The following is a 27,369-nucleotide window of genomic DNA, read 5'->3' as shown; positions in this document are numbered from 1 at the left end:
AGAAAGTAAACAACGTAAATGCTGATTAGAGATGGACTGACTGTCTTGGTTCAGACAGGCAAACTGGCTTAGCTATACTTTTATTATAGGCATCTAATAGCAGTAGTAATTGACAAGGGGGGGAAACAATTTCAAATAAACAGGTGTTTCAAAACTGATTTAGTTATGCACAGTAATTACAGAACTCACAGCACAGATCAAGTGATTATGGCAATCTTCATTTTTCAGGATTACAGGGTTTGCCGAATTGATTTGTATACAGAGCCTGAAGGGTTAGGAATCGTGACTTCCTTTTTTGATGACACTGAAGAAGCAGGGGTGTTTGGAACCACTCAGAAGACTTGTTCTATTAAAGTGCATTGGGGCATGTAAGTATGCAGCTCTGCATGAGTGTGTAGTGTGATGAGAGGAATTTGGTTTAAACCATTGGTTACACCTGTCAGACTCGCGAGCAGGCTATATTTATTTCTAGTCCTATATTTTGGCAGTATATTTGTTGACAGTAGTGTTAGTACATCACTGTAATGCTTCACTCTTGGGGAGTCTGACCTAGAATGTTTTGTTAGAGCTAGATTTTCTTCTGCTTGTGTAGTAAATACTGAATAACCCTTGTGTATTTGTAGCCAAGGAATAAGAGTGTGCCTCTCTTGCTTTTTCTCATTCAGGAAAGCTTATCATAAATGAGGGTGGGGAATTAACTGTTATAATAAGACCATATTTCCCACTCGCTTTCTTCTAAACTTGAAATCATCCTACTAAAAGAAGAAAATTTTTGAAGTCCTTCTGTTATAAACTAAGACTTAGTGCTTTAGAGAGTCCATACATGGCATTGTTGTATTTCACAGTGCATTTTGATCTGGGCTTTTGTGGTGATGTGTAATACAAAGGTGTTATGTCACCTGAAAATAATCTGGCCATCTGAATTAGGAGGATAACATTGTGAACTAAGCAAGCTTTTATGAGAACGGAGACTTCTAAGGAGCAATCCAGATGCTGTTCCAGTATTAGTTTTCATGCCTTAATAAACTAGTAAATCATTATAGAAAACGTGCTTCAAAGTAGTGTTGGGAAAAGTATGCAGAAGAGAGAGAGAGAGGCTCCTTTCAGAAAAAGTGAGACTGGAGCCACTTCCAGTCATCCTGCAGAACTTCTTACAGGATGTGCAGACCTTGGTTGTTAGCTCTTATGTTTGGGCACTGATAGCACTTGCCTTACTGCAAATAGTCTATCAAAAACTGCCCAGCTGAAGGCAGGTGTTACATATCCATTTTACAAAAAAATACGTAAAGCAAAGCTGTTTCAAATCTACCACATGATATACAGACATTTTTGTTGTTAGGCAAAGGGTATTTTATCTGAGTAAATATTTACACCTTGATTTGTGGAAAAAAAAAATGAAGCATTTTGGTATGTAGGCAAATTTGAAGATGTCCAAGTAGTTGGTTCTCTGACAGGAAGTTATTTCTGGTGAACTGCAACCTCAATCCAAATTACATATCTCGCAATAGTAATGTCATCAGATATGTTATTTGCAGGCTGATTGTTAATTCACTTCATCTATGTCTCCACTTTATTTCTGTCTCACTTAAAAGCTATCTGTGACCAGTAAATTTACAAATCTTTTTGGAAGGAGGTAGAGCCTGTGCACATCTGAGTTGTCTTTATTTTGCGTTAGTGTAACAGCATTGTTTTGCTAAATGCATGTGAGCTCTTGCTGTCTTGATATCTCTTTCTTGCATCTGTACCCCTGAAGGAAAACAGACTAATATTTTCTCTAGGAAGTGGAATATATTATTTTTCAACTGTCTTTCTGGATATCTGTTTATTAGTCCAGTGTAGAAAGAAGTTGCTTCCATGAGAAATTTTGCAGATGGCTGCTGCTTTTTTGCATGTTGCAGGGTTAGGGGTTTTTTTGCCTTTAGTTTACAGGCATGACATAGTTCACTGTGTTGGCAGGTGAGGGAGGCTCTGATTCTGAGTCACCTTGCCATGTGGGTGTGGTTGTATCATCTTAAAGTTTCCCAGTGTTCATGCTTAATTGCTGTTTGTTAAAAGCTGCCAACAAAAATGAGTCAATGCACCTTTATCTTCTGACTGTACTCTCTCCTTGTTCTTCCATGTGTGTCAGTTCTTGCAGTGAAGTTAGTCATAGAATCCTGTAGGATGGGAATCCAGTACCACCATTAACCCAACACTGCCAAGTCCACCACTAAACCATGTCCCTAAGCACAACTACTGCACATCTTTTAAATACCTACGGGGATTGTGACTCCACCACTCTCCTGAGCAGCCTGTTACAGTGATTGACAACTCTTCCATTGAATTATTTTTTCCTAATATCCAGTCTAAACCTCCACAGGTGCAGCTTGAGGCCACTTCCTCTTGTCCAGTCACTATCTGCCTACTGCCTCCTTTCAAGGCAGTTGGAAAGAGCAATGAGGTTTCCCTAGAGTGTCATTATTTCCAGGCTGAGCGCCTCCAGCTCCCTCAACCACTCTTATTAGACTCGTGCTCCAGTCCTTTCACAAGCTCTAATGTCCCCTTCTAGACATGATCCAGCTCCTCAATGTCCTTGGTGTAGTGAGGGCAAAACTGATCCTGAAACACAGGATTTGAGGTGTGGCATCACCAGTGTTGAGTACAGAGGGACAGTCACTGCCTTGGTCCTGCTGGCCACGCTGTTGCTGATGCAGGCCAGGATGCCATTGGCCTTCTTGGCCACCTGGGCACACGCTGGATCAAGTATAACTGCTGTTGACCAGCACCCCTAGATCTTTTCCTGCCAAGCAGCTTTGTATCCACTTTTCCCCAGTCCTGAAGCACTGCTTGGGAATGTTGTGACCTGGCACTTTCCCATGTTGAACCTCATCCCATTGGCCTTGGCCCATTGATCCAGATCCCCCTGTAAAGTTTTCTTACCCTTCAGCAGATCACCCAACTTCTTGTCATCTGCAAAACAGCTGAGGAAGCACTCTAACCCCCTCATCCAAATCATTAATATTAAGGTATTAAACAGAATTTACCCATACTGAGCCCTTGGAAATACCACATGTGACCAGCCACAAGCCAAGGGCTTACTGAGTGGTGTGAATATGGGGCACACAATGTATCAAATGTTCAGCTATAGACAGTAATAAAACTAAAGCACCTTGCTTGTTTCTTGGAGTCATGTGTCTGCAATGAAACTACACCAATTTGAGCCAGCTTATATTAGCTTGGAATCTCCCTTTAAAGGGAACAATGATCTTGTTCCTAAAGTAAGCATATTGTCTTGTTCTTTACTGTTCAGAAATGTTCTGGGGGTTTTATGTCTTACTTTTGTCCCTCCACCCCTCTACTTTTAGATGGCTTCTTTATGAAGAACCTGGTTTCCAGGGGGTCCCTTTAATGTTGGAGCCTGGTGAATATCCTAATTTATTATTTTGGGAGAAGAAGGAAGCCTACATTAGGTCCATGAGACCCTTGAAAATGGTAAACTACTACTATTACTTAGAAGTTAAATGACCTATGTTTATGTGTTAGAAATAATGTATTAAGGTGGTTAGATTTTTAAAGACTTACAAAACTAAAACTAACTCTTTTTAAAAAACTAAGATTTTTAGTCTATAAAATTCTTGAACTTACAACATTTGATTGCATGCATCTCTGCCATTAATCTGCCATTTATTTTCACTTGCACTCTTTAAGGACTATTTCACCTTAGTCCTGACTTTTTGTAAAGAATTGATGACTCTTACAGACATCTACAAGTTGTCTAAGTCATGAACAGTTTAATTTTTTCTTCTTTGTTTCTTCTTTTAACAGGGTGGTCGCAAAGTTGAATTCAGTGGGGAGCCAAAGGTAAAAGTCAGTATTATATGTTGATTGTCCAAAGCTGTTTTACAGCACATGAACTACATGTGGGTAGATAAGTATGCTTTGATTGGATACCAGCCACTGATGCTTTACTGGGTAGTTCTTTTGTATGTGACCACACCGTCAAAATACAACTTCTGTTACATTTCTGCATCCATCACATGCATATGTAACAGAATTAACAGGAATCCAGATGATGCAGATGGGTAATGAATGCTCAAGCCCTCACATTGCATCTCTAGTGGAAGGTCTCTTATAGAGGAGAGAGAGATCCCACTAGTTGGTTTCATCATATTGCATTCTCTCTCTGTGTGCCCATGCAAAAGAAACTGTCTGTTGCCAGAATTCATCATCCTCCCTGCAATTTGTATTTTGCTTCATTTCTACTCCAGGTAATTGTTTATGAGAAGCCTTTCTTTGAAGGAAGACATGTGGAAATAGAATCAGAGGTCTTTATGCTTGATGACAAGGAATCAGAAGACAAGACAAGACTTCCACTTACATCTGTGGGATCCATGAAAGTACTGGGAGGCGTGTAAGTGTGGAAAAGTGGTATTTACCCTTCAGCTGAAGTAGTAACTCCATAGGCTGGAAGTTGCAGTGGACAAATCCAGTCCCTGTTTATTTTGTTTTTTGTGATTTTTGGGTTGAGGTGTACACTGGGGTTAAATTTGAAAATATTCATCGCAAAAGAATAAATATTGCATATCTACATCTGCTCCGTGAAAACATGGAGTGGCACTTGTCCTTTTCACATGCTGACTCTGTTGTTGTTGTTGTTGTTGCTCAGTTGGGTTGCTTACGAGAAGCCTGGGTTTGAAGGCCATCAGTACCTGCTGGAAGAAGGAGCGTATCGGGATTGGACAGACTGGGGGGGCTATGATGAGGAGGTGCAGTCCCTGCGACCAATTGTTGGTGTAAGTTCCAAGAACACCTAGTAGGCGTCTCCTGAGTGCTCTGAGATGTCATGTGGCACTTTGCTTATGGTGCTTCTCTTTGTTTTTACAGGACTTCACAAGCTCCCATATGATAATGTACAGTGAAAAAGACTTTGGATCAAAGGGTTCCAATATCAATGTGTTAGGTATCATTTCCAATTTGAAAGATACTGGATATGGGCTGAGGACACAGTCTATAAATGTGCTAAGTGGCGTGTAAGTGATATTTTTATTTTCATTTTAGATATGCTGGTCTTTATAGAAATTGTTGGTGTTTGCAGATGTTTTTCAGGACTCTGACTTCTGTGTGGAGTCTTCAGATAAAATTCTCTGCCCTTGACCGTAGAACGTGAAAAGTAAAGTTTTGGTGAATATGTACAGTAAATAGTCTTTCTTCTTACAATAAGATAAGAGAGTCCCAGGAAGCATTGATGTTCTGATACATATAAGAGTATGAAAGCATGAGATGAGATTTCATCAAGAGAGGAAGAAATAGGTTCTCATGGCTACATTTGTTCGAAGCATTTCAGCAGTGAAATTGTTGTGGAAATAATTTCCAGTTTTGAAACTAATTTCCAGGCTCCTTGCATTTGACCAAAGGTAGATTCCTTGCTCTTTTCACTTGTGTTTTAAATAGAGACTAATACCTTCTGGTAATAGGGAGAGTAAACTCAGAGTCAATTCTGAAAAATGACATTGCTTTTGCAGTGAATCCTGTAGGTTTAACAGTGGTTTAGTGCTGTGCTGTTGGTTTTTATTGTTTGTTTGGGATTTTGTTAAACATATGGTTCCCAAAAGTCTGTATTAGCCATGGCCATTAACAAACCACCTCTTAGTGCCACAAGTACTATCACATGAAGTTGATCAGCTGATAGACTTTGCTGTTTGATTAGTCGAGTCCATCAACTGCAGATTGAGTTTCACAGCCTTGCAGATTGTATCAAAGTATTTTGGAAATGCTGACAAGTATTAGCAATGATGGCTGCAAACACACAAAATTAACTAAAGTACCAAAACCAAAAAAGCATGAGATGTACAGTCTGTCTCCCTGCCTGATATGCATGCAGGTGACTTGCTGGAAGCTCTTGCTGTGCCTTACCTAGCCACACCCAAAATCTTTCCCTGTGTTATCTGTGCTGTATCTCTGCAAGTTTTGTCTGGATAAAGGTTGCAGAATCAAGCTTGGTGGATTCCAGAGGAATGCTTTTAATTTCTATATGAATATGGTGTGACAGAAGGTTTTTTCCTGCCTGGTGACCTTTGAAGCCACTGTGCTCTTTTGTCTTCTGTAATATGCAAGAGACATTCCTGGGAAAGAGTCTTCTCTGAAGGCTGGGAAACAAATTGTGGGTTACCTATCATGCCCTTCATGTAGTTGTTGTAGTAAACGTGTCTGTTGCATCTGAGATAGGAATCATTCATGAGTTTGAGTATTCTAGTAATTAAGAGTGACTTTAACACTGATGGCAAAAGTGGATGGAAGTCTTTATGAACAAAGCTTGTACTACAGATTCTGCTACCACTCCTGTAATCTCACCTTGTAGACTCCAAAAGATGTAATTTGTAGCAATAAGCTTTTAAAAAACTCAGGTGCGTTGTTCATAACAGGTGGCTAGCACTCAGCTGTTAAGAGTCTTGTACAGCCCCCTGGTCCCAGAGAGGTTGTGAGTGTTTGGGGGTTTTGTGGTGATCTTACTAAATGTTTAAGTGTCAGAAAGCTTGAATGATCTGTGTGAAGTCATGTTTGGCAATACAGTGCTTTATTTTAAGTGTTAATCGTCTGTTCAGGTAGAAGATTTTTTTATATCTTTCCTTCCAAGAAATCTGTCACAGAGCGATGAATAATCCATTGAGCAATTTCCTGAGCTGTTTAGGATGTAATGCAGATGATGACATAGTGAACTGTGACAGATTCAATAAAAGCTTGTCATAATATTTTGAAGTAACCTTCCTGGTATTATATTGAAAACACTTAATTAAAATAAGTAAAAAATTTAAGAAGCCCTCAACCTTTCATTTCAATTTTTTAACTGCAGGTATCTGGGGTAAGCAGTTAGAGCAGTAAGATAACAGATGATGTGTATTTCCCACAAAATTAATTTGATTGCTCTGTAATTTAGAGGGTATATCAAAGAAAAGAAAGCCTGACACTGCAGTGCAGAGATACTATGGAACAAGTTCTGAGCTCAACTGCAGCTCTGAACTGTATTGCTGGAGACAGCCCAGTTCTGCATTCGGGGGGTGACTATTCAATTTTGGGGTAATTCAGCACTGGCTGCATTAAAATTTCTAAATTTCTAAATGTTTCCAAGCAATATTTTCATGTCTTTGCTAAATCCATTGTAAAGACATCCTGAAAAATATATCCTGAGGAGATGAGGATTGACTTCTTGAAAAAGTAAAATGTACTTCCTTAAAAATGAAAATGTCTTGCTCTTGAGCATTTTTTGGAGACTGGCCAAACATAAAATTCAAAAATTATTTTTCTGCCATTAGGGTGGGTGAAAGCAATCCAGGCTGCCCGAAAATAGGAGGGGCCTTTCTTCTTTTAAGTAGGGTTTGAACTTTCTGTCCAAACTGACAGAATTTGAAGTGCCGGAAAATTGAGCTATTTACTAGCAACAGGTAACACCCTTTACAAGTTCAAGCAAGTACTAAATTCAAGTGTACTATTTTGATTTCCCCTCTGCTTAGAAACTTCTTCAAACTTTTATTTAATAGTGATCAAAATCACAGGAACTGCATGTTTGAAATGTGCCTTTTCTTTATCCATAAACACACCAAACGTTTGCCAGAACTCCTGGAGAGGCTCTTGTCTTTTAGTTGATTTTCTTTGAACTTGCTGGATGAATCTTCCCGGATTTGTTTATTTCATGTAGTCATCTGTTTACTGTGGTCGTGTTATCAGCCTGGTTTCCCCCTAGTTTTTAAGTAATTGATCCACAGTGTAGATTGGGCTGCTTCTAGAGTATGTACGGACAGTGAGTGATATTAAGGAAATAATTAGGTAATGAGTGGTTCACATACAGAAACCAGAAGGTAGTAAATTTCACCTAGATGCACTCAGGAAGGGAACATGAGTGAAACTGGAGACACAAGGTACAAGAACAAGCCTCCACTGGGAGCTGAAAAGGGCAAGTACCCTTGGTTCCTCCACTGGAGAACACTTCAAACAAAGCTTTAACTTCGCTGTATAGCTGAACTGATGTTCAGGAAAAAATCTTTCAAGGAATCATAAAATTAAAGCTTGCAGGTCCCTGGGATACTAAGAATCACAGTCACAAAGGAGTATGATGAACCCGTTTTCTCTCTTTCCTATAAACAGGATTTTATTACCTCACTCTATCTGTTAATTATTGTACAAATCTGTAAGTGCTAGTTAACTTTCTGACCTCCCTCATAAAGTCAGACAAGGTGAGTCCTGGGCTAACTGAGGGCAAATCTGATTTTTGGTGAGTTACCCATGTCTGGATTATTTTCTTGGCTGTACTTTCAGACCCTGTTTGGAGCTGCACTTCCTAGATGTCATACATAGAGGTTTTTAGAGAAAGATTCTCTGTGTGTAATAGTACTAACAATGTATAATCAAAGCTTTATGCTACTTCTGGCTTCAGGGGTATGGATGGTGCCCAGGAGGAAAGGTCTCCAGCACCCTCCTGCCAGCAGCCTGGGATGGAGCTGTTGCTCAGCCTCACTAAGGCACTTCATGCATCTGGGGGTTACAAAATCTCTTGTGCTAGGAGAGCTCGCTCCCTGTGGGGCAGGATGGTTGCTGCCATGCTGCAGAGCAGCACTTCAGTTTTTGTTGTGCCTGGCAGCTGGAATCTGGCTCTCTTGCTCAGCTGTGGGGACAGTATCTTGCTCTCCAGGCCTTTCTGTGAAGTCAGAAGTTGGATTAAGGCAATGCTCCTGCCTAGGGATAATCTTGAGGTCTGGCAGGTTTAGCTGGTACTGAATTCAGCTGGCTGTCCTTGATGATGTTATTACTACTTTCAGCAGCTTATATGGGCTTCTGAATGAAGTGGAGAAGCATAAGTATTTCACCACTAAGCCCTGACTCTAGGAACTGTCTAACTGCATGGGCTGACTTGCATAGAAGAGTGGCACTTAATTATTTAAATCCCATTTATTTAAATGTAAGCATGTGCGAATGAGATTTGTTGATTACTTCTGCATTCAGGCTTGCTTTTAGGTGGGGGGAACTAAATAAGTGCTGTCAAGGAGTTCTTAGGAGGCTGCTGACATCTTACAGTTGATTTTATATCAGAAACACTTGTTTGCATAGATCTCAATTGAGTAAAACTTCCATGCACCATAGCTGTATCCTGGCACTTGAGCACTGAAAAATCTAATGAATGGCTGCTGAAGAAATTGTTTAAGGAAACCTCATTTTCACTGCTTTTGGTATATGTGATATACAAGTATAGACACACCTGAGACATTTGAACTCTCTGCTCAATTTATTGTACATACCAGTGTCTCTTTGATGAATTACTCTGAGGTGATTTTGAAATGGACCTTGAAATATGCCGTAAGTAATTAGTGTGTAACAAGTTGGAATAATTGATTATATCTGAGGCAAACCAAGAGACGTGAATAGTGATGTGTGTGAATCACTATTTGAATGCTTGCCATGGACAAGTAAAACAAAGTTCATACTCTTGGCGCATACATGTTGATGCACCTTTATTTCAGTTTGAGGTTATCCCACTTCTTGTATCTGCAGAGACTCTGGCATTTGTATCTGGAATAAAACTGCAGCTTAGTTGAATCCAATTGATTGACACACAGAAATTAATGGGGAATTTTGATGTTGAGAGTTATCTTCCCCTGCAGATTTTAAGATCTGTATCATTTTACTACTTTGTGATATGAAATTTTTGTTAATGTAGAAACTCAGTAAGTTTCTGAGCCCAGTGAAAGTGGATTTTGGCATAACCTAGCATATACTCATTATGCACTACAGTGGCTAAAATTAAAAGCAGGTTGATTCTGAGTAGAAGTTTTTCTTGTAGAATCAGGAACTAGCAAGATGTCCTGATTCCTGCATAACTATAATGAACGAAACGCAGCTGCTACTGTGGTCTGATCTCATATGGGCACTAAAAAACAACCAGAGTTGTAAGTATGGGAAAGTTTGGGAAGTACAGCAGCAAAAGACAAGTAAGTTCTGCAGGTTATCACAAAATCAGAGGTAGTATAGATGCAGGAAGTGCTCTGTTTGAGTTTTCAGTATGGAACCAGGGTCAGAAGAACACGGTAATAGAAGATTTATTGAATGTAGTATACTATTCTTAGCAAGACTAACTGATAGCAGATATTTAAGATTGGACCTAAAGACCGCATGAGTAATTGGGCATCAGAGAGATCTATGCAGTGTTTTTGTTGCTTTTCCAATACTTCAAGTGTGTATCATGTCAAAAGTTGAAAGTCTTTCAAAAAGACATGTTCAGTCTGAGACAGAAGACTGGATGCAGATCTCTGAGTTTGTGGCCTGTGTCAAGCATGAGATCCACCTGAATAGTTACAATAACAGCTTTGCATTTAAATACATGGATCTGGTTATATTTGTGGTGGTTTTAGTGCTTAGTTTTCAAGGACATTCTTCTTGCTCTCTCTGATTCCTACCAGGGAACAGTCTCCTCTGCTTAGCATATATGCCTGTTGTTGCAGCTCAGCATCCTGTTGGGGTGTGTATTTGCTTAAACACGACTGAGCCGTAGCTACAGGCAACATTAAAAGTCAGTATTGCTACATTGCTACATTTACTCCTCAGATTACTCTGAAAGTTAGTTTTGTTGAAAAAGCTGTATTCTGATATCTGTCTGGTGGTTTTGGCTTGGTTTTTTTGGTTGTGGTTTTGGGGTGGTTTTTTTTGTTGTTTTTGTTTTTTTTTTTTTTTTTTGTTTTTTGTTTTTTTTTTTGTTTTTTTTTTTTTTTTTTTTTTTTTAAGAGAAGAACTTGACCTTGGTAAAATAATAGAATTGTAAAACATCTTGAAATATTCTTACTGGAGATAACTTTTAGGATATGTGATGTGTCTGAACTTGTGCTTTGCTTTAGCTAATTCACTCTGATTTGTATCAACGTAGTGCAAGAAGGTAGTAAAATTTGCATAGGGTTTGCACTATCAGATACACTGGTTTGTTTAGGGTTTTAACAGCATTACAATTTGGCACTTCAGAAACTTTTTATTTTTTCTTGCATTAAGACGGTATTGAATGTACACATCTGTATATTGGAAAAGTACTGTGACTTCTACCAACCACCCTCCTCTTCTTTCTGTTTTAGATGGGTGGCTTATGAGAATCCTGAGTTTACAGGGGAGCAGTATATACTGGCTAAAGGGTTGTATCCCAGCATTGAGGCATGGGGGGGAAAGAATTGCAAAATATCTTCAGTTCAACCCATTGTTATGGTAAGGAGCTAGTTTTATACTTGCTTTGTAAGTTTCTCTGAACTATTTGGAACTCTATTTTTTCTATCAAATTCAGTTTATTTACATTATTTAAACAATAATTAATAGTAAATTTTGTATGTTATTTTATCACTGTTGAAAATATTTTTTCCTTTCTTTCCCCTCCGAACTTTTGCAGGATATTGTTGGAAGCGAAAGGGGTAAAGTCAAGGTAAGATACTTCTCTAAGCACATGAAACACACTGTCTAGTGTCTGTAACATGTAAATAAAGAAGTGGCTGTTTTGTCCAGGGGAGCACTCAGGTGTTTGCATAGATGGCTGACTAGTCAGAGTGAAAACTGCAGGTGGAGGAAGGCTACTTTCCAAACCTCTTGAGTAAGGCACATTAAGACCCAAGGAAGGTGGGATTTGATACACAATTGCCATCAGAACTTTCTTAGGGCACTGGCAATGTCTTGGTTCAGCAAATGAGGTGTTTTGGGGTGTCAGTGATTGTTTTATAGAGCTGGAGCCTGCAGCCCTCTATGCAGAGGTGACGTGAGGCTGTCACTGAGGTGAGGTGAGGCTCTACAACAGAGATGATGTTTTGGTGAGGGCACTACAGGATAGATGTTGTTCTTGGTACAGCTGACTTAATTCCTTGTGAACCTCTTTCTTTGGTTGAGAGTTTTGCTAGTGGTGGTTGCACTTGAAGGGAGTTGTTCACTCACAAATACTGGTGAGTTGTGCTTAAAAGTTAATGCCATCTTTGTCAATAACATAAGGGCAGGGAAATGGCAGGGAAAACTTGTCTGTTCAGCGAGTTAATATATTTCTACACTGGATTGTCTCCTTTGTGCAAGCACTAATATGTAATTTTGACAGTGAGGCTAATGGGCAGCTTTTTTCATCCTTCTTAATTTCTGAACCTTTTCTGGTTTTCAGGTTTGTCCCTGTACAAAGTTATAGCTATTTTTATTTTCATTTCAGTCAAAGCAGTGAGTATATCACAGCCCTAAAAACTAAGACGACAATTCTTAGCTGTCCTGGTTTGCTACTCCTGATTAGTAGCACGCTTCTCTGGAATCTCCTGCATAGGGATAATGCATAAAGTGTGGGGAATAAAAATCTCAAGGCTGCTTATTTTCAGCTGTATGCATGAAAAATTATTTGCATCTTTACATTATGTGCCTGTTAAGACCCTATCCTAAGGAAGACCTTATCCTAAGGAAACAAAGAAGTAGTGGCTTGCAGCCAACAGAGTGCATCCATCGTCAGCGTGCTCCTCTTTGGAGAATGCTGTACCTACCCACACTCCTATCTCTATTAAGAGTGAATAAAGCTGGTAGGCATGTTGTAATGTCAATGACTTCTGTGTGATCATGGCTAATTATCCTCCAGCCAAATTAGCAAGTTTGCTGCTTAGAATTTTTTTTTTTTTTTAATTTTTTAATAAGGCAAAACACTCTAGGGGATGTATCCTCTCTTATCCTTGGAGCAGAGAAACAGCTACAGACACAGTCTCATGTTGGTTCTAACAGGCTCATAAAGCCCTCTACCCTGGGAATATACACCTTGCTTCTTGGCATGCTATCTGAGTCTTTTGCCAGGATTATACATCATTAGTGTTCTGAGAGGCAGAGAGTTTTCATTTACTGAGAAGAGTGTGCATTTTGAAAATTAAGCAGATTGATAATATAAAAGAAAACTTTTTAATGGCCTTTTAATAAAGGTGTGCCTATTCTGGCCACTCTTTGGGAATTTGAACATCTTACCCAGCAGATAGACCAAGAAGCTATACTTGTCATTGTTCTAATTATTTTGTGTGTCACTTAGTGATTTACAGCCAGAAGTAATTTTGGGAGTTATCTTGCTCTCTTGAGCAAGGATTGTAACACTGACGAGGTGCCAAACATAGATAATCAAGGAAGTCTGGGTGTTATAAGTATGTTTTTATATAATTATAGAAATAATGGTAGAAATGTAACTGAAGGTAGAAGAATTAATTTCCTTAAATATGTTTATAACTTTTTAAAGGTCCAGTTATTTTCAGAGCCTGAATTCAAGGGTAACTGCCAAATATTTGAAAAAAACACAGGATGTATTGATTCATTTGCTGTGAAGTCTTCAAAAATTTTAGATGGCAGGTAAGTTACATTGAATGAATACTGCAAAATCACTAAAATGGTAGAAGTTTCAGAAAAGTAACCAGCTTTCTAACACATGAGGTGGTTTCATGTATGGGGACTTACAGAGAACAATGCTTTGCCGTTTGCACATCAGTCTTTCAGGACACAACATTGTAAATAATGCATCTGCATTTTAGTGGCACAGATGTCTTAAGAGGGAACTTCTCCTTCTTTCTGCAGCTGCATAGTGTATGACCAGGAGGAATTCGCCGGTAACCAGTATGTGTTGGAAGAAGGGATCTATCCTGATCTGACAGCAATGGGTTGTTCACCCCAAGCAGTTCTAAAATCTTTACAGATCATAAATATTGTAAGTAAAACCTATTTGAAATATTGTAAGGATAAGGACAATGATGATTCCCCAGTAAAAATTCTAGGGCACACATACAACAGAGGAGGGTTGGGTTTGGTTTGGGGGATGGGGGTTGGTTGGTTTGTTTTGGTTTGGGTTTTTTTCTATGCATTAGTAGTTAAATGTCCTAGCTGCAGTTAGTCAGGTATTTTTGACCTCTGTGCTGTTTTTGTAAAGGAGAAGATGTTACAGAAGCAACTGCCTGGGATGCCTGTTCTTAGTAACAGCTTATAAAAGAACTTCTGTAAAAAGTCAAGTCTCTTTCCCGGTAGGAGAGACCACTTAGAATGGGTTGAGAAGGTGGTAGGACAGTGTGAAGAAATACCTGTACCATGCACCTTGTTTTTGATGCATATTTAAAAAGCAGGCCTAATTAAGCAACTTTACATGAAATACATGTAATTATAAGACACTGTTGTTATCATCAGGACAATGGAATTTGAGTTAATCACAAAATAATGCACCCTTCTAGATAAGGTAAAGCAACACCCAAAGGAATTTGGCAAAATCAGGCCGCGTTGTTATGTGTGGTGGATAAACTACATTTACATATTTTGTAACTCATCAGTGGCCAGGAATGAGTTTGCTCAAGCTTATAACCAGTCATTATGATGGACCGCTTATGAAATCTGCAAGTATCTTTTAAGACCAAAATAGTAACTAGCAAAATGTGGTCAAGATTCCAGGAATGTATGGCAACATGAGGACATGGTACTCGTTTTAAAAAAGGAGGAGTTCACTTTGAATCTCTTTTTTGAATTTGGCAACGTTATTGCACTTCACTGTAATTTTGGTAACCTGTCAGTGGTGTAGCAGTTGATGAAGGAGAGCAGAAATGTGTCATCCTCTTTCATGGCTCTGGAGAATTTTGATGTAAACAAACAACTGCAGCAAGTATGACTGCTTTCTGAACTCTTTGGCTGTCTAGGAGACAGATTCTACTAAAAGCAGTAGAATTGTTTCTAGGCAAGCTTGGTGGGTGATCACTATGAATTAAAATACATATCAATAGTTCCTGGCTTTAAAATGTTTGTTTCATTTCACAGTTCACTAGGGTTTAAGATGCTTATTTCAAGTTGGAAGGATCAGCTTACTTTTAAATTATTTACTATTTGTGACAGAGACTGATGTGTTAAAACAGAAATGCCAGTTCTGGGCTTCTTTAAGTTGTTTACACTTGTAAAACTTGTTCTAGCCCTACATTTTACCACATTTCAGACAGCAGCACAGAGCTGCATCTGTCTGCAAATCATGTGCTGCTGCTTCCTTCTTCAGAGGCTCCCTAGCTGCAGAGAAGAGGAGAATGGGTTACTTTGCTCATTGATTTATTAGCAAACCAGAATAGAAAGAATGATTATTTCTGTCTTACTACTTACATGGTTATTTTTCATGGTTTTCCTAAAGCTTGAGCCTTATTATTTTAGCTCTTGGTTTCACCTGTCAGACATGTTTTAGGACTGTATTTTGGCAGTGCCAATCTTAATTCCTCCCTACCATCTGCCATTTCTGTAGCTTTCCTCGGGATTTTTCATGACATTTCTATACAGGAAGCACCTTTGCTATTTTAATGTCATGTTACTGTATTTATCTATTTAAACACCCCTTTAAAGGGATCATTTTTTGAGGGACCATGAAAAAAAGGAAATTAAAGGGATATTTGATACACTTGTAAGTGAAAGCTAAAAGGGCTTTTTTAAATAAGAGAACTTACGAAACTATATTAAGGGCTGTTTATAAGCTCAAGGGTTTTGGGGGGTTAGATTCCACTATATCCTGCTTGTGCTTGGTTTGCATGTTCTACATAGTTGTGCTGCATATAGAAAATAGCATTTTTCCTTCTTGAATTTGACACATGTTCTTCCTGAGCATACTATAAAAAACAGCTGTGAATGTGGTTTGTACTTGAACAGTCATCTGTAATGAGAAACCCTGTGGAATAACTAAATGTAGATCTGCAGGAACACCAGCTTGGTACAGTGCAGTACACAGGAAGAACTGACAGAAAATTCATGGGCTGACCTTGCACTTGTCACTGTTTTATATTAATGTGTTGCTGCTGAATCAAAAAAAAATGCCCAGTGTAAGGTGTGGCAGAAAATTGGAGGATTTTCTTTTCTGTTTCTGTTTTCTTTGCAAGAAGATTATTTCTAAAGCATTGTATGAGGCTGAAAGGCTGTTGTCTGAGAAGTTGCATGTCTCAGAGGGCAGGTGCCAGTCTGTAAAAGGGCTTAGAGTTCAGAGGCACTGGGATGTCATCACAGTGTGACTGGTCCCGTTGGACTCTTTATCCCTGGTGGTGCATGACAGTCTAACTGATGTTGCTTTTCATGGTGGGGCTGAGCATATTCTGATTTTGCAGTGAAGGAAAAAGGCCTCTCCTGGAATTTTCCACAGCCCAGCAGCATGTGTGCCATCAGGAAGCAGAGCTCAGCTGCTCTGTGATAAGCTGCACAGGTAATGGTGACACTCATGCAACAGCATCATCTGAGCCCTTAAACATCTAAAGGAAGATTAAAGAGGAATGTAAGCACTGTTAGAAATGGGTAGATGGGAGGTCTTGCCTAAGAAATTCACATGGAAGCATGCATATATGAGCTGCCATGCATGCATGGAGCCAGCTCTGCCTTGGAGGGCCTGTTTCCATGCCTGAGGCTGGATGGGAGTTTGTCGAGACTTTGCGTCATGTCAGGCGTTCCCGATCCAGTTGATGTGTGAGAGTGCTGAACACATGCCAGAAGGAAAGAGCTCTTCTGGCTGTGGCATTGGATTTATGCAGTCGTTGGCTGGAAGATTTGTGAGAAAGGGAGTGGCAGTGTCATTTCTGTCTATGAGTGTACACTGTAGCACCAGGACTCTCAGGCTTAATTGACTTTTACCTGGGGAATTTCAAAACTTGCCTCCCAGCTTCCACAGGAAGGCCTTCATTATGACAGGTTATTTTCAGTCAACTACAGATACCTTGCCCCACAGAAAAGAGTCCAAAGTTCCTTTTCCAGAAGACATTCAAATTGGATTCAGTGTTGCAGAGAGCTTCATGTGGGCAGAATCCCTCAGACACCAGAAGCATTTTGACAGAGAAGGAGAAGAATCATCTCCCCACAGCAATTTGGAGGATTCTGATGTTACAGTTTTCACTTGTGGTGAATTTTTACCTCAGTAGTATGAAACTTGAATCTTTTGTCTAGTCAGAGATTGAAGTTGCCGTAACCTACTGTAAAAGTTAAAAATTAACACAATAAGTGATAAGCAATGCTGACAAGGCTGTCATCATTTGAAGCTGTAGAAATCAATATTATCTTACTGTCTGTTCAGCTCTTTGTATGAAAATTCCCACGAGTGGGGGTTAGTGCAATGGAAGAGAGATATGGCATTGATTAAAATGTATTTTAAAACATACTTAAGGTATTGTGCAAGAACCAACCACAGAGGTCTTTGTGCCTGAAGATAAGGAAGCTTTAAGTTCCATGCAAGCAGATCCCTCGTGTATTTTGTATAAGGGTTTTTTATGACTTTTCAAGTTTAATTAGAGAGTTGAAGAGCAGAAACATTCAGGGTTTTTGATCTTAAACCATCAAGAAGAAACCTCTGAAATAAAAGGGGTATGTGGAGTACTGATATTCACAGTTACCATCTGGAATTCCAACATCCTATAAAAGCACTTATCTTCCTTTTGCAGGAGCTGTCTGAGCCCTGCATAACTCTTTTTGAAAAGACGGGTTTCCAAGGAAAGAAAATTGAGTTCAGTACAGAAATCTTAAATCTTCAGTTCCTGGGATACAATCCTCGAATAGCTTCAGTTCAAGTCCTTGGTGGCATGTAAGTTTAAAATCACCTTTTGATTCTTTAGAATGAAGTACTTACTCAACTTTACAGGTGTAATGGAACCACAGAATGTAAAACTAGAATATCATAATGTGTGTACTGCATTAATGCCATTTCATCTTACAGAGTATTTTCATATCCTGTCTCAACAATATGTTATCACTGACTGATGTCCATTGCTAGGATTTGAAATGAATTTGAATAAAGCTCTCATGTCTTCTCTCATGCCATATTATAAAAATCAGCTTGGATAGCATCCTTAAAACCAACTTCTTGTGCTCTTGGTTTGTGATCTGTGTCATAAGTTCAAAATTTTTTTAATAAGTCTTCATGGTCATCCTTTAACTTTTTAACTTCTGCTATGGACACGGAGGTACAATCAGACCATGATTTCGCCTCTGTTGATGTTAGTAGTAATAGTCCCTTTTACTTCAGGAATGGAAGGAGAATCTAGCAGTTAGATTTGGTAGGTGTTTTTAAGCAGTTGTGTTCACTAAATGTACCCTTGAAGATCATGTAAAAAATACTCTCTGATGAAGTTGAAGAGCTGTTTGGAAGCATTTTTAAAACTATTGTCAGATATTCTAGGATTCCAGCAGATCTGTTAAATTCTCTTTTTGTTTTTTTCCCTGTTGTTAACTTCTACCTCTAAGATACTTGCCCCCAGTTTTGGTGGTTTTTGTAGTTTGGGGTTTTTATGATAGATCCACGTTACTGTTGCTTTGCACATAAATGTCTTCTTTTGAAGAGGCAAATTTCCAAGGTGTGTGCTAAAGAGATGCTGGTGGATAGCTGAAGACTGCCCTCAAGTGGATAGCTAATAACCAAATCTGTAGACCAAATAATTTTCCCCATCTGGATAAGATGGTCAAAGGGTTTTCTTAGCACACTGAACTGAGCTTTGAAACAAAGGTTGTAAGAAAAGGTACATGTTTATATTGTGAAGTTTCCAAAGGTTTCAGTATCTTTCACCATAACCACAATAGTTGATTCTCACTTTCCATAACATGAAGTCAAACATCAAGTTACTTCTTTGCCAATATCATGATTCCAGGTAATGGAATGGTGAATTGTGTCTGTTTCCTGTCCAATGAATATATGGGTGGGTTTTTTTTTTTTTTGGTGGATCACCAGAAACATAGAATATGATATGAAAATTTGAATTTCATTGTAGCAGTGTCAGCTGCTGAAATGTATCAAAATACAGGGTTTACAGCTTCCTTGCCCCTGCTGCCTCCGTTATGGAAGACTATTTCATCTTCACTTCCTTTGCTAAGAGACCTCCATTTATAATTCCTGGAGATAGATGTGTATTAGGCAGTGAAAAAGCACCAAAATTAAAGTGAGTTTACTTCTGGATGGAGAAGTCTGGTGACAAATCAGTCAGAGGAGGGAGCATATTGAGTGTTCATGTACTCAAACCCCCATGGCTACTGGACAGTCCCAGCATATCACTGTGAGAGGACTCTAGAAATTGCACTGTATGGCAGCCTGTTTTGAAGCCCAGACATAATTCACTGGCTGTGCCAATAATAGAGAATCAGAAGTTGGGTTCTGACAGATGACACTCAATGTGTGATTTTAAGTGTAGCTGGATGCGTGTTAGGGAATGCTAAACAAATTTTTTCGATGTGCATTCTTGCTCTGTCTCTTCCCCACCCCCCTTGCAGGTATTTGGAAAGAAGAGAGATGTTATGAAATAAAACCTCTATCAAAATACCCAAGAGAACTTCACTCTGTTGCAGTTTCCAGTGTTTGCTTGTTCCAGTCTGTATCCATAGAGTTCTTTCTCACATGAACCAGGCCTGTCCAAATTCAGATACACAAACCAGCCGGTGCTGCACCTGCAGCAATGTAGCATTTAATACATATAGATCTATGCTCCTTGAGGAGTCACAGTGCCTCCTGAAAACAAATGGTATTTAAAAGCTGGGTTCTCCCAAGAAAATGCTTTGCTTCATTCAGCTTGTAATTTTTAAATAATAGGACTCTAAAATTAGAACTCCTGTGTACCCATCTCAGTGTGGCTGACCTAAATCAGGATGTTATTTTATTATTTTTAAGGCCTGTTACAAAGAAGCTAATTGGCTTTCCAAAGCTAAACACTGCTATGTTGTGGGACAGATTTCTATTAAACTCATTTATTGATTCCAAAGCAGAATTTGACAGTTAAAATATCGTCTTATTTTTTCTCCTCACAGATGGATAATTTATGAACACAGTAATTACAGGGGACGTCAGATGTTGTTAACACCAAATGAAATTCCAGACTGGTATAAAGCCAGTGGCTTTTGTCAGATAGGTTCTCTGAGACCTTTACTGCAGGTGAGTGGGCTTTGACATGAGCTCATCAAGTACTAATTTATATCTTGTCATGGGGAGATATTATGCAGCTGTAAGCAGCATTACAGCCTTGTCACAGGCACGTGACAAACTTCAGCATGGGCAATTGTGTAAAGAAATCCAGAGTTTTGTGTATAATAAAAGCTGTTTGAATATGCTACATGGCTTTGCAGTTACATGGCTTAAACTGTTAATTAAGCATCCTTTAAACCGACGTACAGAAGACAGCATATAAGGATTAATTAAGGATTACTAAATTATGGCTATAACTGCTGTATATAAATGATTTAAAGTTGTTTCATAACTAGAACCCAGACTGGTTGCTGGCATACTGTCTATACTATCTGCATTATTTATGGAACAACAAGAAAATTGGTTAAAAAAAAGATACTTCAGTGAATAGTGATTTTGTGTTGGTTTAAGAGGAAAAGTCCCTCTCTGCTTATTACTTGGCAGAATAATTTGCAAATCTAATGCAAAATTTATTCTTGTCATGCACTCTTAATTTTGTTCTATAAATGTTTTTGTTCTATAAATATGTATAATATTTGTTCCATATGATCTTGAGCAAAGGTGTGGCAGTCCTGCGAGCTTTAACATTTGAGTTCTTGCTGGGCCATATTTCATAGGAGAAACAACTTTTTCTAATTCATAGGTTACTTGTACCTGTAACCAGCTTCATTTGTTTGCTGTCATGGCTTTGTCTTTGTATAGCCTTAGGCAGAATTAGGAATAATGCATTTTCACTGCCCTGCTGAGAGCTTGTCTGAACAGAAGTGTTCATGTGTAAGAGGCCACACAAGTGCACCCTTAATGAAACCCAAGAGCATATATGGAATGGAATTAGCAGAGAGAAGTTATTATGCTCTGCATTAAAAAATTTTAGTTTTCCACTGTGTGCTGATTTCAGTGCATAGGAAAGCCTAAAGCCCTCCATGCTGAGTGGTGAGTTCTCAAGCTTGTCTTGTCCCAATGTTTATGGGCTTCTGAATTACATTCTCAAATTAAGAAGTTAAGCTTTCAGAAAGAAAGAGGGAGGTTTGGGGTTCAGCACTGACAGTAACTGCTCTGAAGTTAACTGAGAGCAGGATGTGTTCACTGCTGAGATTGTGGTTAAAGAGTTCTTTTGTTTTGTGCAGAAACGTGTGTACTTCAGGCTTCGAAACAAGGAAACAGGAAAATTCATGTCAGCTGATGGCAACCTAGATAATCTGAATCTTCTCAGAATACAGGTTGCAGAAGATACAGACTCAGATGATCAAATCTGGGTTTATCAGGATGGATTCATAAGGTGTCGGGTAAGGTTTGAGTTCAATGTGCATTTTCTCTTCCTCTCCAGTAGTAGGGCTTTATGAATTTAATTCCTACTGCAGCATCTTCATTCATTTTATGGGCTTAATCTGTTTCAACTATAATGTAATCCTTCTGTAGGGAGTTGGTTTTTGTGGGTTTTGTTTTGATTTGCTTTAGTCAACTCTGGCTTTTTCAAGTGATATAAACTAGTTGTATGATACTTTTTTGATATAATGGAAATTTTGAGAGAAAGTATTGCAAAAGTATCAAAGCAGGGGAGACCCTTCCTGATAATATTTTGAAGGATGCATACCTTGCAGTAGGACAGTTAGTGTAATGTAGGTTGGTATTTGTACCAGTTTAGAGCAAATTTGGGAGGAAACAGACAGTTAAAAATATAAACATCATAAAGTCACCCTAGGACAATATCCTCTTGTGCATTTAGGCAAGCTTAAAGATAAATCCCACTCTTTTGAGCCATTTAGGGGTGGGGTTTTTTTTCCTTTTGTTTAGGGTTTTTTTTGTTTGTTTTCTGGTTATCCTTGTATTTGTCAAATCCATCATTTCTCCTTTCTTCTGTACAAGTTTCCAAATGAAGCCATACTTTTCTCACAGTCCATAAAACTAATCATGTGCAAATTGTCATTGAGGTGAGCAGAGGTATGCACAGTTCATATAATGTTTAAGCATGAACAGTCTTTGGTAGGGATGCCAGCCAAAAGAAAATTAAGTTGCTTTAATACTGTTAAACAGCTTGACTGCAAAGAATCATGTGAACTTTTTCTATAGGATTGTATAACTTCAAAGAAGCCATTTATAACTATGTCATCTATGCTGGAGGGAAGAATCTTACTGTTAATAAGCTAAGGCATTGTTCGGACATGTTTACAGGACACATGCAGTTGTAAAAGGGATTTATGCAGACAGCAAAATGATGCAAAGTAAGCTAAAAGCTTTAATATGGCATACAAAAGACTTCTCTTTTGATGGTGCTTCTCAAACATGTCAACAAGTTTTCATATTGAGACAGTGTGGTATTATATGGCTTTGGATAAATGCTCCTGGGTTTTGCCATTTTTCTGTATCTCATAAAGCAATTTTTCTGTGCACAGAAAATACACAGCTTATGCTGTATAGCAATCAGGTAGCTTAGTGCAGAGTGCAAGCTGGCAACATTGATCTTAAGTGACTGAACTCTTACAGAGTTCTGTCATCTTTCTGGTGAATGGTAGTAAATCCATTTTGCACAAACCAGAAATTGGGTTTTACCACATATTACAAAGAAAACTGAGCTCCTGGGTGGGTAGCTACCTGCACGGAGGCAGACATAGGTCACTGGAAGAACCTGCACCTTCCTGTAAGCTGGGGTCATCTCAGTGACTGAGTCATGAGATGTGACCTTGAGCTGTGCCTGGGGTTTTCAAGGAAGGGCTGTTTTAAGTATGTGGGATAACCAGTAAGCAAGATATGAAAGTCATTCTGCTCTTTTTTGAGAAATAGATATGAGTGCAGGTCTCCTTACTCTTCATGAGTTTCATGGAGACGGGTGAATTTCTAGTCTAGTGGACCTAATGTCTAACCTCAGAGTTTTCCTTGTCTCACTAGAGAACGCTTCAGATACAAGTGAGAATTTCACAACCAAATCAACTTTCTTTAATTCTAGGTTATGATAGTCAGAAGTATGACTTTCTCAAGACAAAGTGCTTTTAAAAGTACTTGTAAAATAATTTAGGGCCATTTCAACAATGACAGATGAGTGTTCAATCTGCCACAGAAGTGCATTCAGTAGTTAAAAGGCGCAGTTTATGATGATCTACTGAAAATCACTGTTTATCTAGAAAAATTGACTGTTACTTAGTAATACAGCCTTAACACTCTTTTGAAATAAGCTTGATTTTCGCCAGCTCTTTTTTTAACCAAGAAGACATTTGCAGATGTTTGAAATCAAGTTATACAAGTGACTAGGAAAAGAGTGTAGAAGAAATAAGCAAATATTACTGTGATACCCTGTGAAATTCGTACACTTGATACTGTGCAGTTATGTCCTCTTTATGAAAAGGTTATATGCAAAACTAGAAATATTTGGGAAAAAAAAATATGTTCAGAAGAAATGGAGAGCTTCTATGCAAGGAAGAGACAAAATAGCGAGGACATTTTAGCCTACAAAGGGTACACTCTGAGTGATGATGTGCTTAAAGTCTCTGCAAACATTATGCTTTAAAATAATCAAGGAATGAGGAGAGCATCAAATAAAACTAGTTGCATATCAAATTATGTTTAATTTGGTAGTTAGGATTATGTTTATTATGTAATTATGTTTAATGGTAGTTAGGATTTAGAACTGCTTGCCACAGTATGGAAGGGTTACATTACAATACACAAGGGTGTTCACATTAAAGGGTTACTCTGATCTTGGTGGGTAGTGACTAAAAATTCACACATGGGACAGAAAATGAGCATTAAAGATTTTGGGATGCATGGAAAAGTCTCTGGGCTGGCCGAGCCTGGAAGAGATAACCACGAACATACTTCATACAAGAGTACTGTCAATGTAATCTTCCATGGTACCAATGTAATTTTCAGTTACTGGCCACTGCTATAGACAGGTGCAAATTGTTCCTTTTGATCTGATACACCATAGTTATTTTAATGTTCCCATGTAGTGGAGAGTGTCAGCACAAACAGGAAAAAAAGAAAGATGAGTCTTGAGTTTTGGGCAAAAATAGATTCCTGGAGGGAAAGTCATTCCCTCTGATTTGATAAAAAAAACCAGTGAACAGTAGAAGTAAAGCCATTCTGAGTAATTGCTGTTGCCTTTCTAATGACACAGATGGCAGAGGATTGCTGCTTGACAATTGTTGGAAATCTTATAACTCCTGGCTCTAAACTCGGTCTGTCATTTGAGCGGAATGAAGACAAACAATATTGGCATATTAGTCCCGATGGCAGAATTTATAGCAAGATGAAACCCAAGCTGGTTTTAGATATCAAAGGTAAGCAAATGTTATCTCATTACATTGGGTCTTAATTACATGGTATTTGCAGTGGGATACACACTAAATGTGCCTATAAATTAGGAAGGAGCTTTAGTTGCTTTAATCTAGAAGCAAAAAAGACCCGATCAGCTAGTTTGACCTCCTGAATTATACAGGCCCTAAGACTTCATTTCATTTCTCCTACATACAATTTAGTAACCCACAGTACTTGCTTATCTTGTATTCTCAGTGTCCAGTCGCTGTAGATAGCCTCAGTTAATTTCTGGGCAATGTGAATATGATTATTTAAAATGGTGAAGTAAGAACAACCTAACTTTTCATTAACTTTAATTTCTGTAAGTGCAAATTTTCTTAAATAGTAGTTGTTGATGCAATAGCCAAAGGATGTTAGGAAAGCAAAGGCAGACTTGTGCACTGATATGATTAGATGCAAAAAGATGAGGTTCTTTTTTTTATTAATGGTATGCCTATATGGCAAGCGTGAGATTCTGCCATAGCAGCCTGGGGTCCGTGAGCAATTGATGTGTATTTTGGAGTCACTTTTGTCATAGTAATTTGATTTGTGTAGATACTATTTCTGAACTTTGTTTTCCAAGCTTCACAGAAAGTGTAAAAAAGTGGCAATCTGAATGATTAGCACAATTAGCATAATCAGATCGTCTTATATAACTGCTTTTTTGGGTGAAGGGAGTAAACATTTTCTGGATCTGTTCTATTATTTTTTTAACTGTTTTAAGATTGATTATAAATTGATACTGTGACATTAATGATGTCAATTACAACCACCACTATCTCCCAAAAAACCCAAACCAACCAGAAAAATAACACAGTCAACAGTCAGCACTTTAGAACTAAACAGGACTGAACACTGGAATCACAGAATATCCTGAGCTGGAAGGGACCTATAAGGATCATCAAAGCCAACTCCTGGCCCTGTATGGGACACCCCAAGAGTCACACCATGTGCCCAAGAGCATTGTCCAAAAGCTTCTTCAACTCTATCAGGCTTGGTGCTGTGACCACTTTCCTGGGGAGCCTGTTCCAAACAAGTAGAAATACTATAGCATTGCCTTTTCTTCAGTTAATCATGTTAAAAGCAATTATGTATTCTGCATTTATAATTGAAGAACTTTACAATGGATAGGCCTGGTGGTGGGAGTACAGATGCACTCTTAGCTTTAAAACAAAGTACATCTGTACAGTAAATACAAAACAGTAGATACATTTAGCTTTCAGTAAATGTAAATGTAGTTTAGCTTTTTTTTTTTGAGAAAGCCTAGTAAGAACATTGCCTGTTTCTGCCTACTCTGCCGATCCATTCTGGACCACAAACTGTGCGTTAAAGAATTCCTCAGCAAATGAATGCAGTTGTGTAACTGTGCAGTTGCCAATGCCACCTTGTGGATAAACTGCTATAGCACAAAGCCTTGTCCAGAGCACCATGCTATCAAAGTAAATAGTCTCTCTATCCACTAACAAAACCATCCCAGCTTACCCCATCTTAACACGTTTACATTCTATCAGACACCACTTAAAATTTTTTTTGCACTCACAGTGATAACTGAGCTACAAAAAATAATATTAGCTGTAAAGGTCAGTATCTTACATTCATCATAAGCTTTCAGCTGCCAGGCTTGTCTTTTGCTCAGTCAGGTGAGGCAATGGGGGTGCAGAACAAAAAGACAGTGTCCATGGAAGTGTCCTGGTGCTTTGTATAAATGGTTTGCACAGATGGCTACTTCCAGTGGGAATACCACCTGCTCTGCAGGTGTGTTGTACTGCAGGAAATGCACGTGTCCTACATTTCTGCAGTACATACTAGATCTGAGGGAAAAAAACATCAATTCTGACTTTCAGCTTCAGTCAAATGTGTCATTGCTTTCCAGTTTCCTAAGTTAGAATATTAATGGTGCTCTTCTATGAGAACATACTTGGCATTGTACCACGTAAGGAGATTAAGCTCTTCTAAGAAATGTTTCTATTTTGCATTCAGATATGTTCAGCTGCCAGTTTTGCATTCAGATACGTTCAGCTGCTACTGGAAACAGCCGAACATTGGGTGATACATTGTGCATGATGAATTGTGATTCATCTGGTCAAAATAAAGGATTATAATGGCAAGGAGTAAACGAGTGCCAGACCTTGTCTCTGACTTGGTCACGTGTGTATTGTCTGGTAGCAGAAGGACTTACTTCATCATCTAAACATCTTCACTCTGTTTTTAGAGCCAAGTGACAATTGACAATTGTTGCAGGAAAACTGAATAGTCAGGCATGACTTTAGGGAAGTGACAGTCTTCAAGGAGCTGCACCTGACTGTACTGCAGTGTTTCTTTCCTTTTCCATCCAGGCTGAAACAGCTGAGAAACTGAATTGCTAAAGGGGTGGAGAGAATAAGGCAGACTGATCTTGTTTCATTCAAAAACTGTTTCAAAAATAAATTCCAAAAGCAGGCAGTGATGAAAATACGTTTGTCTTCTCAGAGCTATGGGTCAAAGAGAAATTGTCTACACCAGCACTTACTAGAGCTTTTCTGAAACCTAGAGTATTTTTCTCTTATTTCAAAGAGACAAATTTAACCTCCCTACTTTGACATTTCTCTTACAGGAGGCACACAGTATGACTGCGACCATGTTGTTGTCAACACAGTCAGTGAAGAAAAGTTAACACAATGTTGGGAACCACTGGTTGTGTAAACCCAGTGAAGCAAAGACGACATTTGAATTGGCCACTATTCTGGACACTGCAATTGGCACTGCCATCTCTGAAGGATACAGGATCAACGAAGAGAGTTTTGTCTTTTCTTCACAATTTTAAAAAGAACAAGCAACAGAATTATTTCACCTCCCTATCCAAGATTATTTTCCCTATAAAAACTTGAGTATGTCAAAATCTTCCTTTTTTTTTTTTTGTTTTTAAATCCTTACAATTCAGTGTTGGATAGAGATTTGGCAGTATGCCTCAGGCTAGAAGGGAACAACTGAAAGAGACCCCGTGGAGTTACAATCATGTCAGCGAGTAGTTAACCCAGAATAGTCAGTAAATGCAACTTCTTTTATAAAGGACAGGAGTGCAGTGTGTATGTGGGTATAGCAACTTGGACCTATGGCTGTAGTATAGAGAAATATTCACTACGGGAAATTAATATATTTGGTTCACTGGAACAAACTTGTGTTTACTGAAA

General features: G+C 38.6%; 1 protein-coding gene across 1 annotated transcript in view; it reads left to right on the top strand.

Moving 5' to 3' along the window:
• The window catches only part of CRYBG1 (crystallin beta-gamma domain containing 1), a 39,473-nt gene extending 12,592 nt beyond the window's left edge, over positions 1-26,881 (top strand). Inside the window, exons 7-21 of the mRNA XM_041414889.1 lie at positions 229-368; positions 3,345-3,471; positions 3,805-3,840; positions 4,248-4,390; positions 4,646-4,772; positions 4,864-5,009; positions 11,085-11,211; positions 11,390-11,422; positions 13,229-13,338; positions 13,561-13,690; positions 17,409-17,548; positions 19,756-19,879; positions 21,037-21,195; positions 24,021-24,183; positions 26,793-26,881. Of these exons, the coding sequence (XP_041270823.1) occupies positions 229-368; positions 3,345-3,471; positions 3,805-3,840; positions 4,248-4,390; positions 4,646-4,772; positions 4,864-5,009; positions 11,085-11,211; positions 11,390-11,422; positions 13,229-13,338; positions 13,561-13,690; positions 17,409-17,548; positions 19,756-19,879; positions 21,037-21,195; positions 24,021-24,183; positions 26,793-26,881 (1,794 nt within the window). The remainder of the gene's footprint in view (positions 1-228; positions 369-3,344; positions 3,472-3,804; positions 3,841-4,247; positions 4,391-4,645; positions 4,773-4,863; positions 5,010-11,084; positions 11,212-11,389; positions 11,423-13,228; positions 13,339-13,560; positions 13,691-17,408; positions 17,549-19,755; positions 19,880-21,036; positions 21,196-24,020; positions 24,184-26,792) is intronic.
• Positions 26,882-27,369: the final 488 nt, after the last annotated feature.

Source organism: Onychostruthus taczanowskii, unplaced genomic scaffold (assembly GCF_017590055.1).
Source record: "Onychostruthus taczanowskii isolate IOZ18803 unplaced genomic scaffold, ASM1759005v1 scaffold48, whole genome shotgun sequence".
Taxonomy (NCBI): Eukaryota; Metazoa; Chordata; class Aves; order Passeriformes; family Passeridae; genus Onychostruthus; species Onychostruthus taczanowskii.
This window is presented reverse-complemented; position numbering and strand designations above follow the sequence as displayed.